Source organism: Penicillium pulvis (assembly GCF_028828015.1).
Source record: "Penicillium pulvis strain IBT 33274 chromosome Unknown contig_5_segment0_segment0, whole genome shotgun sequence".
In the NCBI taxonomy this organism is placed as follows: Eukaryota; Fungi; Ascomycota; class Eurotiomycetes; order Eurotiales; family Aspergillaceae; genus Penicillium; species Penicillium pulvis.
The window spans coordinates 1500144-1514966 of record NW_026643078.1 but is presented as its reverse complement, the minus strand read 5'-3'; the positions used below and the strand labels follow the sequence as shown (position 1 = coordinate 1514966).

General features: G+C 49.2%; 6 protein-coding genes across 6 annotated transcripts; 2 read left to right on the top strand and 4 right to left on the bottom strand.

Annotated features, from left to right (window-relative positions):
- Positions 1-432: 432 nt before the first annotated feature.
- On the top strand, positions 433-4386 carry N7503_007148 (uncharacterized protein; the record flags this gene model as incomplete). Its single annotated transcript, XM_057066695.1, has 2 exons — positions 433-3248; positions 3303-4386. 2 exons carry the CDS (start codon positions 433-435, stop codon positions 4384-4386), a joined length of 3900 nt encoding a protein of 1299 aa, XP_056920376.1.
- A 294-nt stretch (positions 4387-4680) lies between these two features.
- N7503_007147 (GNAT family N-acetyltransferase) lies at positions 4681-5405 on the bottom strand (the record flags this gene model as incomplete). Its single annotated transcript, XM_057066694.1, is given in 2 exon segments — positions 4681-4921; positions 4939-5405. The coding sequence occupies 2 exon segments, from the start codon at positions 5403-5405 to the stop codon at positions 4681-4683; spliced, it is 708 nt and encodes a 235-aa protein (XP_056920375.1).
- A 426-nt stretch (positions 5406-5831) lies between these two features.
- Positions 5832-6401, top strand: N7503_007146 (uncharacterized protein; the record flags this gene model as incomplete). The annotated part of the gene is made up of 1 exon (XM_057066693.1): positions 5832-6401. The coding sequence occupies one exon, from the start codon at positions 5832-5834 to the stop codon at positions 6399-6401; it is 570 nt and encodes a 189-aa protein (XP_056920374.1).
- Positions 6402-6478: 77 nt separating this feature from the next.
- N7503_007145 (uncharacterized protein) lies at positions 6479-7477 on the bottom strand (the record flags this gene model as incomplete). The annotated part of the gene is made up of 1 exon (XM_057066692.1): positions 6479-7477. One exon carries the CDS (start codon positions 7475-7477, stop codon positions 6479-6481), a length of 999 nt encoding a protein of 332 aa, XP_056920373.1.
- Positions 7478-7689: 212 nt separating this feature from the next.
- N7503_007144 (uncharacterized protein) lies at positions 7690-9169 on the bottom strand (the record flags this gene model as incomplete). Its single annotated transcript, XM_057066691.1, has 2 exons — positions 7690-8364; positions 8417-9169. 2 exons carry the CDS (start codon positions 9167-9169, stop codon positions 7690-7692), a joined length of 1428 nt encoding a protein of 475 aa, XP_056920372.1.
- Positions 9170-10097: 928 nt separating this feature from the next.
- N7503_007143 (hybrid sensor histidine kinase/response regulator) lies at positions 10098-13935 on the bottom strand (the record flags this gene model as incomplete). The annotated part of the gene is made up of 5 exons (XM_057066690.1): positions 10098-10309; positions 10369-12035; positions 12099-13333; positions 13429-13570; positions 13721-13935. The coding sequence occupies 5 exons, from the start codon at positions 13933-13935 to the stop codon at positions 10098-10100; spliced, it is 3471 nt and encodes a 1156-aa protein (XP_056920371.1).
- Between the last annotated feature and the right edge of the window lie 888 nt (positions 13936-14823).

The following is a 14823-nucleotide window of genomic DNA, read 5'->3' as shown; positions in this document are numbered from 1 at the left end:
GTGGATGGGGGTTGGGTTTTGCTTTTACTATTGACTAGGGAATCGGCGCGGCGTCTCTTCAAATTTCGAAAATTTCACGGGAAACCTGTATTTTATGAGCAAAATTCAAATGGAGTACGAGAAGCATAATATTCAAAATGGAACCCACCTGCAATATTGTAAATGAGATTTGTCTGAAGCATTTGAAGCTGCACTTTACTATACACCACTGTACAGTGTGCCTGGCCGATAAGATAAGAGTCACGTGGTTAGCCTAGCAACGCGAAGCACGCGCGCATCGCGTCCGGACTATGCACATCGCCCTTGCTCAAGGACCCGCACATCCGACCCTTCAACCCTCCTCACTGTTCCAATCGATCCATAATGACCCATATCTTCTCATAATAATCACTCTTCAAGATACCCAATACCCATTCACACACAAATACTAAAATGTCCACCGCATCTACACCGCGGTCGACGCGTTCCGCGTCGCCGGGAAATTCGCCTAACATGCTCACCCCAGGCCAAAAAATCAAGGCCATGATGGCTCAATTTGGCAGCGACTCAGAATCTGACTTGGAAATTACTCGCCCTAAGAACACAATCTCGAAGCTGGACTTCGGGTCCAAGAATATCACTGCCACCGAGACAAAATTAAATCAATCAAACGACAGCTCCACCGACTCAGACGATGAGGACAACATTGTTCAGCCGAAGGGTCGGATGGCAGCCCGTATGCAGGGTGGTGCAACCAAAGAAAAGGAGGACTCAGCGTTTGCTCGACTGTCCAAGGCTCTCCAGACGGAGAGAGAACTAGCAAAAAAACCCAAACCCCAGAATGAAAGCCCCGCACCTGAAGCCGAAGTCGAAGCTGAATCCAGCGAGGATGATCTTCCTGCCGCTGCACCCAGGAGGAGGAACAAAAACGCAGCCAAACGACAATCCCCAGACGCCGAAGACCGGTCCCGGAACTCAACACCCCGCGCTCGCTCATATTCACCCCTGTTCGTTTCCTCGCCAACTGCCGCGGCTGATGAGCAAGACCAGAGCGATGATGCAGATGGGGAGACCGAACAGCCCACCAAAGGAAATTCAAGATTCCTTGCCCTCGTCGCTCAAAAACGCAAGGAGCGTGAGGAGCGAGAGAAGATCGAAGAGGAGAAGAAGGCTGCTAGAAAAGCCCAAATGGAGAAATTCAGCTCTGATATGGTCTCCGGAGAGGAAAGTGAAGCCGAGAACCCGACCTCAGCCCATAAGCTTTCTCAGAAAGCCCGTCAACCCCGCAAGGCCAGTAAGAAGGCTTTGGATGAGATGAGACAAGAGACTCAACGCATGAGCCGGAATATGCAACTTGCCCACCAGGCTCAGACCAAGAAGAAGATTACTAAAGAAAGCTTCTTTGCCAGATTCAACTTTGGACAGCCTGAAGCACCTGCTCCGGAGCCCGCGCAGGCCAATTCTTCGTCTACCGCTGGCTCGCAGCAATCATCTGATGCGGAAGCGCATAAGAAACGCGATACACCTCATACTTCCCCTGTTCTTGGACCTTCTGATTTGGAGAAGCCACAAGCTGCTACAGTCCAAAGCCAATCCGAGTCTAATGAAACAGAGGCGACTGCGTCTGCTGCTGCCCAGCCGACCGTGGAGAAAGCCGCTGCTCCTGAGGAGTCGATGGCACTCAAAGAAGCTCTAGTTCTACCTAGCCATCCCGCAGCGAAGAAAGAACCGTTCAAGCTTACTCGACGACCTGTCCGTGTTCTTCTGTCGAGACAGGAAATCGCTAAACACCAACAAGACGGCTCAGATAGCGACGACCTTGAGGTGGTCACCTCAGCTGCCAAGTCCCGTAGCATTGCCGCCTTTGAGAATCTCCCAGCGCAAAGAATGCAGGAATCTGCCTCCATGATCCGGCTCAAGGCTCTTGCTCATTTGACATCCCCGACTCGGAAATCAACGTCCATGACGTCGTCAGAGCTCTCCGCCGATTTGCTATACAGAGCACGTCAACAAGCTGCCAAAGAGCGACAGGAGCGCATTGAAGAACTCAGGGCCAAGGGTGTGGTAATTGAGACCGCCGAAGAGCGTGCAGCCATGGAGGATGATATGGAGGACTTGGTGGAGAAGGCTCGTCGGGAAGCTAACGAGATCAAACGATTAGAAAGAGCGGCCAGGAAGAATGGAGAGGATTCTGATGACGAGGAGGATAATGACTACGCATTATCTGGTTCTGAAGAGGAGGCTCAAGAGTCTGGCGATGAAGATGAAGATGCTCGGAGTTTGAATGGCAACGAGGGTCTCATTGAACAGGAAGCGGACGATGGAGACGAGTCCTCCGATGGCGAGAGCGAGGCTTTGCCTTCTGATGTCGAGGAGCAAGTGCCCGGAACACGGCGCAAGCGACCAACCCGCGTTGTCAGCGATGACGAGGACGAAGAGGAGGCTCAACAGCAGGTACCATCTACACCTGTCCGAGCACCATCGAATGCAGCTCAGTCCGCAGAGCGCCCGCGCTTCCTAGGCATGGAATCTCCCAATATGTCCATGGGTCTCACCCAGGCATTTGCTGGCACATTGGCAGATGACAATGATGATACAAGTCAGCCAGCTTCTGCCACAATTCCATTCTCTCTTCCAGACCCGGGACAACCTGTTCCTAGACTTCGCCATGAAGATTCTGAGATTCTTGTTCGAGATAGCCAGGAACAACATGACGAGCCTGACTTCATGGCCAACTATCAGCAAAATGTCACTCGCGTATCAGAGTCTCCGGCCGGGCCGGCGTTCTCCCAGTTCTCACAGCTTCCTGATCCCACCCAGGATGAAGGTTTTGTATTCTCTCCGTTTGACCCGAATAAGCGATTCAGAGGAACCCCTCCAGTCTCGACCGTGGATACTGTCCTCGTGGGCTCAAGCCAGTCGCCCCTTGTTGAGCGAAAGAAAAAACAGCTTCGACGCGGACGTGCGGCTGACTTGTCAATGGTGGAGGAAGAGGAGGAAGAAACCAACGAAGGAGGCTTTGAGATTGACCCCAATGCTTTCAACGTTATGAAGAAGTCGGCGAAGAAACCGACTGTTGCATACGACAAGAAGAACAGCAAGGCGAAGAACGTCATCGATGAAGCCGCTGAGGAATCCGAGGATGAATATGCCGGTCTTGGTGGCGCTAGCGATGACAGCGATGATGAGGAGAATGCGTACGACAAGCAAATGATCAACGACAACAGTGGTGAGACCGTAGACGAGAAAGAGCTTGCTGCGCTCAATGCGTAAGTCTAATCCTTTCCTGTAAATCCCATACCAATTTATTGACTCGTGTACAGTGTCCATGACCGTAACCGTGATGAAAAGGATGTTGCCAAGTTGCTTAAAGATATCACTACTGGAGCCTTGCGCCGTCGCCGTGGAGGAGGCGATGATGACTTTGATTTGGACGACTCAGATGACGAACATCTGGCACGCCGGCGCGAAAAGCAGCGCGAGTTTGCGAAGATGCGCAAAGCTCTACTCGCTGATGACAAGATCGGTGAACTTGCAGAGAACCCCAAGAAAGCGGCATTCTTCAGAGCTCTTGAAGACCGTGATGTCGATGATGACTTTGAGCTGGAGTTCCTAGAAGAGAAGGACAGCGGATCTCAAAATGAATCTCAAAGCACGGCCACAGAGGAACAGCAAGATGGTGCTGCAAATGACATTAACAAACGCAAGCGGCCCCTCGAGCCATCTGCCGTGGACGCTACCAATCGCCCCCCGCCCAATCTTCGCCGCACTCCTGCTAGCGCCATGTCGAAGAAGCCTGCTACATTGGCCGAGATCCGCGAGAGTCTGTCTTTCTTGACTGAGACACCAGAGTACGACTCTTTCCACGAGGATGCCTCCGTCGACGAGGACGAACCTACCGAGGGCGATGACTCCAATGTATCCGGTGCCGACGACGCAGCTCATTCGGACGATGCAAACTCACAACCTCGGGAGGAGTTCGCGAAGCCCAGCCACCCGCGCCGCACTCGCGGTCCTGTTGTTGATCGTCTTGCTCTGCTTCGCCAGGCCTCCTCCAACTCTGCCACCGCAAGCACGGGATCAGGCAACTCGAAGCTTGCCTTCCAGACCGGTGGGAGCAACGATGGACCCATCGGCTTCCGACCTCCAAGACTCCTGCATCGTGTCTCCACAGGCTCATCCTCGTCTTCCAACTCGTCGACTACGTCCAATCGTGTTTCTAAACCGGCTGCCTCTGGTCCTAAGAAGGGCGGTGCAGTCAACTCTTACACTGCTGCACGTGAGAAGGAGCGCGAGAGACAGCTCCGTGTGAAGCAGCGCAATGGCAGCTCTAACGTTGCGAAGCTGTTGAACAAGCATGCTGGTGGAGGATTGGGTGCACTGGCTGGGAATGGTCAGTGGGATTAAGTGGTTCAGTAGCTTGACTCAAGCTTTTCTATGAACTTGTTCATGCATGAATGTACATTGGCATTGGGGGAAACATTTCTTTACTCAAAGATCATTCGGAGTTTGGGCTATGGGGTCTCGGCGTTATACTTGATTACTGGCATGAATGGGGAGCTACTGAGCATATGAAATGCACGGCCTGTAGCTAGGGACAAGTGAAACTTCCACATAAATTATAAGCACTTAAACCAAACGCACCGTTCTACTACAAATCCCTTCTAGTCTTCACATCTACGCATATCTCACTCCCCTATTTTATCGATCCATAACCGACCTCGCCTTCTCCTCCCCACCACCCAACCAATCCTCCCAAGAAAGACTTAGCTCGACCGTATCCCTCCACAGATCCTCAGGATCACTACCAGGAGGTAAACCCCTGCCATGCCCCACCTTACCATTGATCGCACCCTTATTAAATCTCATATGCCACTTCGTAACCCCAATCCTCTCAAACTCCATCTTCTCCGCCAACCGCACACTACCCGGATTCATAGTACTAGCCATATAATGCACCCTCCCCAATCCAAACCCGCCTCCTCTTTCGCCGCAAAAGCATTCAGCAAAAGCAGTCCCACCGCATTAGCCGCGACATGACTTCTCTGGTAAGGCGGCAGAACAACCACAAACCCAAGTTCTGTGCTGAGATGCGTTGGAGATGTCTTGATGTAGCTAATCGTTCCTGCTAGTTCTCCTTCCGCATCATCGGATGACGGAGGCTTTGTTTTGTCTATTATGGCGTAGGCGAATGATTCGGGATTTGCGTATGAAAGGATATGTCTGTCGTGGCTGTCGTAGAAGGCGGATTGGAGGTCAGAAAGTGAGTTCCAGGGGTTAATGCTCATGTGCGAGAATATTTCTGGGGCTTTAGATGCATGGTGTATGAATGTTGGGCCGTGGTGGTCTGGGTTGAATGGGGTGAGCTTTATTCTATCGTTGGAGATATCGTGGGTGGGGAAGTAGAAGGTTGATGTTTTTGGCATTTTGAGGCTGTTTAAGAGATGTTTGGTTATGGATGGTATTTGGATGTCTTTAGTTATAGTTATTATATTAACTTCGGTTATGTTTATTATGTTGAAGTGGAGATGAGTCACGATGAGAGCGCTATAAGGTACGAAGCATGCTGATCCTTTACCTAAATTGGGCATTGGTATGATCTCACTTCGTATATAGAAACTGGATTTCATTCCGCCATTCAATTGCGTCTTAAAGTTGATTTTTGGCCCCCATAAAACCCACGTCAAGTCAAATCACAGAACAGGGAATTGTCACGCATATTGCGTACTCCTTTGCCCCATCAAATAAACCCCGCGTAGCCCCGCGCCCACAGGAGACATTTTGACCTTTGACACACATATTCCAGACCACGTTTTTCTCCAGGGTTCCCAAAATACTTCCCCAAGCCCAAAATGCCACCAATAACTAAGTTCTGGCTATGCACTTTCAAGGACCCCGACTCCATCAAAAGTCCCGAGTTCCAGCACCTCATGACCGAGACCCTGGAATTTTGCTCATCATATACGAACCGGGAGCCGGATACACCGCCAATGCACGCTTTCTACCAAGATACTGCCGACCCAGCACGACTTTTTATGATAACGGGCTACCAGTCACAAGAACTCAACGATGAGGCGCATGAAAAGTACGCTGAGAAATACCTTGATCGGATGTTCGAGTTTGTGCAGCATAAGATGTTGCTAAAGGTTGATATTGATATTAATTCGCTGCCGACTGGGGAGCATGTTACTGTGGCTTATGGCAAGGAGCCGGCGCGGTGGAGGGAGGAAGATGAGGCTGGAGGATGGGATGTATCAGAGACGAGAGAGGGGGCGAACGAGGATGTGATCAAGGGGAAGAAGGATGAGGAGGATGACCGGGTTTGGGTGCAGGTTTCTAGATGGAATGGAGCTGATAGTGTGTTGGAATCTGTTCAGCCTATCGAAGGGGAAAGGCTGCATTTGGAGAGAATTGCTGGTTGATTCATAGACTGATTAGAGATCGGACTGTGACTAGGGTTTAATGTTAATATAATGTATACAGATGTAAGTGATCGACCTTAGTCGATTTCCAGCTCGTTTATCAAATCCGTCAACGAAGAGATACTGCGAGCATCCCGCTCCTCTCCATCTCCATCTCCTCGACGAAGTAAATAACTCTGCCACCCCGCATCGAGCGCGCCTCTATAATCCTTCGCATAGTCATCACCAACATGCACTCGGGTCCAGCTTCCAGAGCTAACCCCCAGCGGAACTAACAATTTCGCCTGTCGCTCCGCAACATCGAATATTAATCGGTTCGGTTTCTCCTCACCAGCCTCATAGCTGGTAACAACAAAATCCACATCGGATTCCGACAGGTTGTTCAGACAAGAGTCCATATCCCGGACCTTCCGCTGTTCAAAACCGGGGAGCTCTCCACTTGACAAATCTTGATCAGCCCGTAGGTCACCGACCCTTAACCCAAGCGCCTTCAGAACAGCAGGAACCCGATCATCGGAGTTTGAAACAACTCCCACGATGACCCGGTCAAAGCGGCCTTTCATTGGCGTAGCTTTGAGCTCACGCATCCGTGTAAAGAAAGGCACGACATCGTCGTACAATGTATACCCCTCCGCACCCGCGAATAGCTCAATCAGAGCTTCTACAAAGCCGTCTGGGAGCTCGGTATCGGCATTGAAATCGGTACTCGAGGTAACATCTCTCGCACCACGCGACTCCGTCCCAGCTAACGTCCTCTTAAAACTCCCCCGAATCACCTCCTCCCACCACTGCTTCGGCCCCCCATACCGGCCGCGCAGGACATCTGCACGACCATAATTGGGATACCGGGATGCCTGCTCGCGGAAAGTGGTTTTAAACGCGGCTTTGAGCTTCTGGGGTGTGATTGCTGTACGCGAGAGGCCGAATTTGTGCGCCGTTGACGCGTATTGGTTTGGGACGGGCTCACGGGGGTGGAAGAGGGTATCGAAGGCGTCGAAGGTTAGGAGGAGTGTACGATTCGGTGAGGTTGTTGAGGATATGGATCTGGCGTTGTTGAGGAGGTGGCGCGTGGACATGTTGGGAGGTGTTGCGGTGAAGTGGTATGACGAGTGGCGTGGTGTTCTAGATCTAATCTAATCTCTCCGCAATTGGATCCACCCATGGTTGTGGATTTTCGAAGTAATGTAGGTAAAACACGGACATTGATGGATAATAAATATTCTAGAGATTACATTTCTAAGTATATATGACTCACTAAATTAGAAATTGTGAGTAAAAGCGAATCCAATCACTCGGTGGGCTTGGACCGATTCAAGAAAGCCTCCTTCGACATCGCAGGCTCGTTATACGTGAAAGTAACACCCTGCGACCGGAACTGAATATCCAGATCATCCATAAAATCCCACGGATAATCCTCATCATCGGGAGTCGGCAACTCCGGCGCGAATTGTATCCTGATTTCCTTTAGTGGCGAGCGTCTCTCAACGACTTTCTGAGCTAGATTCATGATCCACAATGATTCCCGTGTTCCGAAATCAGACCACTTTTGTGAATTCTGGTCGTAGATAGTAAAGTCCCAAACAAACAGCTCGAGACTGGGTCCTAGGAGTTGGGATGCAACGTCAGATGAAATATCGAGTTCTCCACCTAATTGCCACCGCGACAGAGAAAGGGTGTGCAGAGCCGAGAGGTCGGATAGGTTGGCAAGTTTTCCCCTGCCAGAAAGGGATAATGGTCCGATGCTGAGAGTGGTCAGGGTGTCTTTGTGTTCCTCAAGCATCTTGCGGAGTAGAGGCAGGTCCAGGTAGTTTGGGTGCGAGTCTCTGTGGTCTGGGTCGCTGTGGATGTTCTCAATAGAGAATTCGAAGAGAGATTTTGGCCAGTGGATGAGTGTGTTCATTGTTGCTGATGTGTCTTTGAAGTCGGATAGATGAAGTTTCGTTACATCTGAAGCTTTGACGGGCTATGAAGTCGATTAATGGAAAGAATTTGACATGATCGGCTTCACTACTAACCTTGGCCACTTCCACTGTGCTTGACGAAGCTTCGGTGTTTGATTCGGAGCTGCCGTGGATATATAATTCTTGAAGCATGGGTATTTGCAAATTTTGTAGAATGTCGGCGAAACCTGGACCTGTGAAGGCCTCTCTTGCTAGAAGAACCTGCTCGAGCCGTGGCATGTACTTTGAACACCGCTGTATGATGTTCCAAGTGTGACTCTTGGAGCCTGGTTCAAAGCCTCCATGGACCGTAAGATACTTGACATTTTTCAACTCGGGGATAATCTCATCAAGGCACTCAGAATCGGTTTTGACACGAGTTGGGCAGACGTCGGATATGTGAAGCGATAGGCTCTGACAGAACCGGCCCAGGGAAGGATTTGCCTCGAGAGTCTGGATCAATTTTCTTGTTTTGCATACTGGGTAGATCCTTCGCCGGGGGAATGCCATGTGTAAGGTGTGGTAGTTGAAAGAAATGATAATCCTGCTAAACCGATGGCATGTATAAGCTAGAGCTGGTATTAAAGCCTTGTTGTAAGGCGACTCTTTGTGCCATGAATCCGTTTCCGTTATAGCAAATTCGAGGATTAGCCTCAGGACTTCATCTGGTAAGTGAAGGATAAAGGCCGGACGAGAGGAATCGAGGATGAATTCATAATTGCTTTCTTTCGTCTTCTGAATTGAAAGGTTTCCCTCAACAGACTTTCCCAGTGTAGTCTGTTGAGTCTGCCGGGCGTATATCGGCCGCCTTGTCCACCGAGTCTGCATTATGACAACCGAAACTATGTCCTTGAATGAATTGAAGAGGTTGAGAGGCAGATCAAAAAGATGTATTCAGGAGTAGAGGGAGACCTACTTGTCGATCACAGCTCAGCTAGCCCCACCGCTACACCGTCCAGATCGCGACTAGTCGGTGATTGGCCACATCATCTCGGGGATCAAGCCGCGAGTACCGTAAGATGCGCAGGAATTCCCCACTCTGCACATCTGAACACGAAATGCAGATCTGCATGAAGCTTCATGTGGAAAAACATATGATTGTTGGAAATAATAGTGCGTGGATTGGAGGTTCTCACCGATCGACATGTGGGCGCTAAACTAAGTATCGGTGAGATGTGAAGATGACCTGTTCCATGGGATCCGCAAGCCACGTCAAATCTTGGAAGACCTACGTCTACGTGTATTCTAGATCTAGGTCTCTTGAACAAAGTGATGTTCCTGGAACTGAACTTTCTGACGTGAAGGATCTAGAACCATAAGCTTGGGATAAATTCCACCTCTTGACTTTCTGTGAGCTCGTGAGACAGAAATTGATTTTCTGCGTATCTAAACCAGCTAAACCTTGGAAAGCCACAATGCAGATGTGATGCACTTGCGTATGACCAACTTCAGTCGTAATTGCAAAATGTTACCCCGCGGTGAAGCAAGGGGATGGACCTACCCCATCATGGGATCCCCAGGCCTGTCTGTTTCACAAGTGAGGTAATAGGTTAAAATGTGAATGAGAAGATCGGACTGACATCAACACCGAGACTACAGTCCTTACAATTCGTCAAACTATAAATTGGCAATTCAAACTTGAGATGATATTTCTCAGTTTCTGCCAGCAGGATGGTCGCATGAATTATCTGTTATCATCCGACATCAGTCATTGTATATTGCATGATTCATCTATGTACAGTTATCTAATCATCCCTCATTTCTTCACCACAGCTAGTATATCCTTCAAGGAAGCCGGCTTCCGAAGGAAAACATTGACACCAGCCGCAAAAGCTTTCCTGATATGTTCATCCGACCCCAGGCCAGTAAGCGCGATTATATGCGCAGGAAATAATGTGCCTCGCTTTGTTTCAATGGATCGAATCGCCATTGTTGCTTCAAATCCGTCCATAACAGGCATAGAAATATCTGCATTTGATTGACTGTTAGCACTCGATATTTCGAAAGAGATTTGAGGACTGACTCACCCATGAAGATATAATCATAGCCCTGTGACGTTTTCTGCACCAGTTCAACAGCCTTTTCACCATTCATAGCGCAGTCCAGGACTTGTGTCGGTACTTTTGAAATGTACTTTTTCAGGAGTGCGAGGTTAATTGCGTTGTCCTCTACCAGGAGAATTCGAGGGGCGTCTTTTGGTTCGCTTGGCGGGGAGGCTTGGGTATCCTGTATTTCCTTCTTGGGGTGGACTGGCAAATCGAGTACTGTGATAACAGGTTCTGTGTTTACCTTTTCTGTGGTAGAAGACAGAACCAATGGAGTCGAGGTCATTGATGTGAGTGGTACCTCAGTTGGCGGGAGAAGATCCATTTCCGGTTGCGAGTCATTTGAATTTGGTTTCAAAAATTCATCACTCTGATCATGTTTCACAGGGATATTGAACGCATTGGGTTCCTTTGAATCAAAGTTTCGAAGAGAGTCCAAAAGTGTCCTGGCTAGTTGGTGAGGCCCACTTGGGAGAGTCAACCATGTTGCGTTGATGAGTTGTCTTTTTGCTGCAGTAGCGGTTGACCATAAGCTAGGACCTCGGTGAGACAATACCAATAGTATGGATTGATGATATGCAGTGGGGAGTTGGTCTATGTGACGCTCGTCAACGACCACCAGATCGGCCGCTGTAGGAACAGCCTGCTCTCCATTTGCCATACCGAACCAGTTGATCAGATATTGCTTGATCATACTGGATGATGAAGGTTTGCTCGCTTGAAAGTCTTCACCAGGGTAAAAGAATGCGTTTCTTCCTTTCAGCTTTGCAGTGACACAATCGATGGATGAAACAGCAGGTGATGATGATCGCGAGACAGAAAGCTGTGTATCAGAAAACTTGTACTGTTGAGTATATGTAAGGGGAAACGTCATTTTCACCACAGTACCAACGCCATATTGACTTTTGATCGCAATGGTTCCACCCAGCGAACGAAGGATACCTCGAACGAGTGAGAGTCCAAGTCCCGCTCCCGGTGACATAGGGTTTTCTTGTGAAAAAGGTGTAAAGACATTTGAACGCAGGTAATCATGTGAAATACCCTTGCCCGTATCGGACACTGTCAACAGGAGCGCGGGATTGTCGTTCTTCGACGTTTGGGCCTCAATGTGGATCGAGACCGACCCGGTTTCTGTGTACTTCAACGCGTTTCCGAATACGTTCATGACGACGCGCCTTAAAGCACCAGGCTCCAACACATAGACCCAATTCTGAGGGGCAGCTTCGAGAAAAACGTCCACTTGCTTGCCGTCGGGAGCTTGCCATTCTCTGTTGTTATCCTCCATTGGATCCAGTTGCCATCGTCGGACAGTCGTACCGCCTCCATTCATGATGCTTGAAAGCAGCTGCCCAGAGCAGACGCTTTCGACGGCCTCTTCGATGACTACAAGGACATCGACTTGCTTTACTATGTGAAATGATTGCGGTTGAGCACGGTGAGTGCGTTCCTGGGGCGAGCGAGGTTTCGTTGGCTCCCTCTCAAAAGAGTTAATCTTGGTGAAATCTAAGATTTGCTCAAAAGTTTCCAATAGAGTTTGGCCACAAGCACGTATAGTATCAAGAAGCCGCTTAGCAAATTCCGAGTTGACGTGCTCGCAGAGTAACTCGTTGGATGCTAAAATTCCGTGCAGAGGACTTCGTAGTTCGTGTCTATAGAAGTCGTGTTGGTTAGCAATAGCAAAGCGAAACGAGGGGAAGGGCATCGGCACTCACGACATGGTACTAATAAAATCACCCTTCTGCTTCGCCGATTCTTGACTTTGAATACGGCTGTGCTCGACCATTAAGGATGAGGCAAATCCGAAGAGTCCACCTAGATCGACATGTGCACTGAACACTCGAGTCTCAGCTCGACTCCAGCAGAAAGCACCACCGAACCATCGCGAATTGAGAGAGTCCCAGAGAGGAGTGAAGATAACCCTCGTTGCATTGGGGAAATACGTCCTGATCAACTGGAGATCCTTCTCCCGAAGTAACCTGAGTGACTCTGGGTGCACTGAAAGTTGAGGTTGCGAGGAGTTCCGAGTATCTTTCGTGCTCCCTGAGCTAGTTCCGTCGTCGTCAGACGAAGAAATTACTCCATGATCATGCAAATACCACATTCCACCGCGTGTGTGATGCCGTATCATTCGGCGTACAAATCTCGATTCCATCTGTGATGCTGGATGTAAATCGGTTTCTTCTTTGTTTTCAAGACGCTGGTGATCGGTATCGGACACCGCCCAAATCTTGGCCAGCTTTTTCTCCTTTTCCCCGTCTGAAAGATCAGAATCCTGCTCGAGATCGTCGCCAGTGCTGGCGATGACCACACCACCATTCGAGCCCAAATCCAAGCTTTCTCGCATTACGTTAGCAGCAAATTGGAATGTCCGCTGTGTTCTGTTGTCGTTCTTCTCTGGGCGCGTCTCTGTCTTCGATCGTGGTGATCGTTGTGGCCGATTGCGAGGTGAAGATGGAATGCTGACAGAAATAACCTCATCAGGAATATAATTAGTACTTGGAGGAGTGGTCGAAAGGGGTGGTGGGCTTCTGCTTTTGGCCCTGGATTTAAAATCTTCGGTCTTGGCGTCTGAAATTTGTTGAGTGCGTGGTGTAGGCGATGAGGGATCGCCTTGCACAAAAGCATTTAAGCCAGCCAATAACTTAGTCAACCTATTTGACTCCAAAGACTGACGAGAAGTCTCCAGATACTCCATCACCGCATCGGCAATATTCCCAAGTGTGTCTCTTTCAGAATCGGTCAAACTTTGAGCGGGTCGAGGATCGATCACGTATAGACTACCAATGTTGGTCCCATTGGGGGTTTTCAGTGGAGTGCCGGCATAGAATCGAAAGTGTGGTTCTTGTACGACACAACTTAGATTGCAGAAGGTCGGATCTTCCTTCAAATCCTCTACAACGAAGAATGCATGCTGCTTCCCTTGCGGGGGCGTTAGGGTGATAGTTTTCTGTACAAATAACAGTGTCAGCGTCAGTGCCATCAATATAGACCTCATAAGGCTATACATCCAAAAACAGACATTTCTACGCGCGTAGGATTTACCTCACACAACGTGCCCGCAACTGGTCCACGTGAACAGCCCACCCAGAGCCCGTCGCCATCTTCGTCATATTGACCATTGTTTGCCAAATTAAGTGACCGTGATCCTTCTGCTACCACGTAGAGTGTCTCCCGGTCGATCAAGCTAGAGAATCGCTTGGTTAGTAACTGTCTTTAACAGCGGATCCAGGGTTTGCGCTATGTGGCGAATGCAACGAGGGAGACTGAGGGTATTGGAGATAGGGCGCGAATGACATATTCCGTCTCGGCGCACGGCGGTAAGGAAAAGGCGTACCTGATGACTGCGCGCTGAACGCCCAATTTCAATGCGGCCAACTGCGCCAAGGCCGTTAACACCAGATTTGGACTTTGTTTTTCGATAGTCGGGTTTTCGCACGGTCGATTGCTGCGCTGTCCGTTTGGCATCAAAGCCGGATTGTCTGGTTGGAAGTAATGGAACAACTCCCGAGCGCGCAAGTCGCCTTCGCGATCCTCCTGTTGCGCACTCATCGTGGCGACTTCGGAGTCTCTGGCAGATGAAGTGGGGACGCGGGCGGTACTGGATCAATTTAAACAGCAGAGAGGATCATCCATCGTATTAAGGGTTGGTTAGCAACACTCCGCACAAGAGATGGATGAAAAAAGAGGGGAAATCTCAAAAAAAGGCCCAAAGTCTGGATCGTGGAGAAATTTTGGTATTATAAACCGATGAAACTGGTGGATGTCGTCATAAAAAAAACGCCCAATCCTTGTTCTCTGCCCTCCGGTCGTTGGTCTCGGCCCGCTTGGCCACCAATGAACCTGATTCAGGTTAGCCATTCCGGTCACATCAACTGGTCAATCTAGAAACAGATTGAAATATCCACCTAAGGGTCTAAATAGTTTAATATATCTGAGATTCGACTCGCGAACCATCGATCGTACTGTTCATGAGCTAAAATGAGTCAAGTAGAGTCTTGCTAACACTCCTTGGTATAGTATCAATTTTGAAAATTGTTTTGATCGCCTACTATGCTGTATTTTGCCACTTTGGGCATTGGGGATAGGTAAGTGACGGACCCTATCTGATATCACAAACAATATGCAACTTTCAAACTTTCGATGTGTTCTCGGTGTCAAGTTTGGCAGTTCTCAAAATTGAAGTGCCGAGAATGATGAAAGTCACGTGCGGTCATACTCGAGCCAACTGTATAGATCTATATAAGGTTTCAAGGCACGACGACATCTATTTCCCGTATGCAATTATTTCTGCCTAGAATCGTCGTAAGCCCAGTCAAATATTCACCCAGTGAACATACGCACTCTAATCGAACTAAGACGGGACTAAGCACTCACAAGGCGAAAAGTGGATATCTGCGCTGGTGATTACGCGTCTTATCGTCCGAATCAACCCTAACG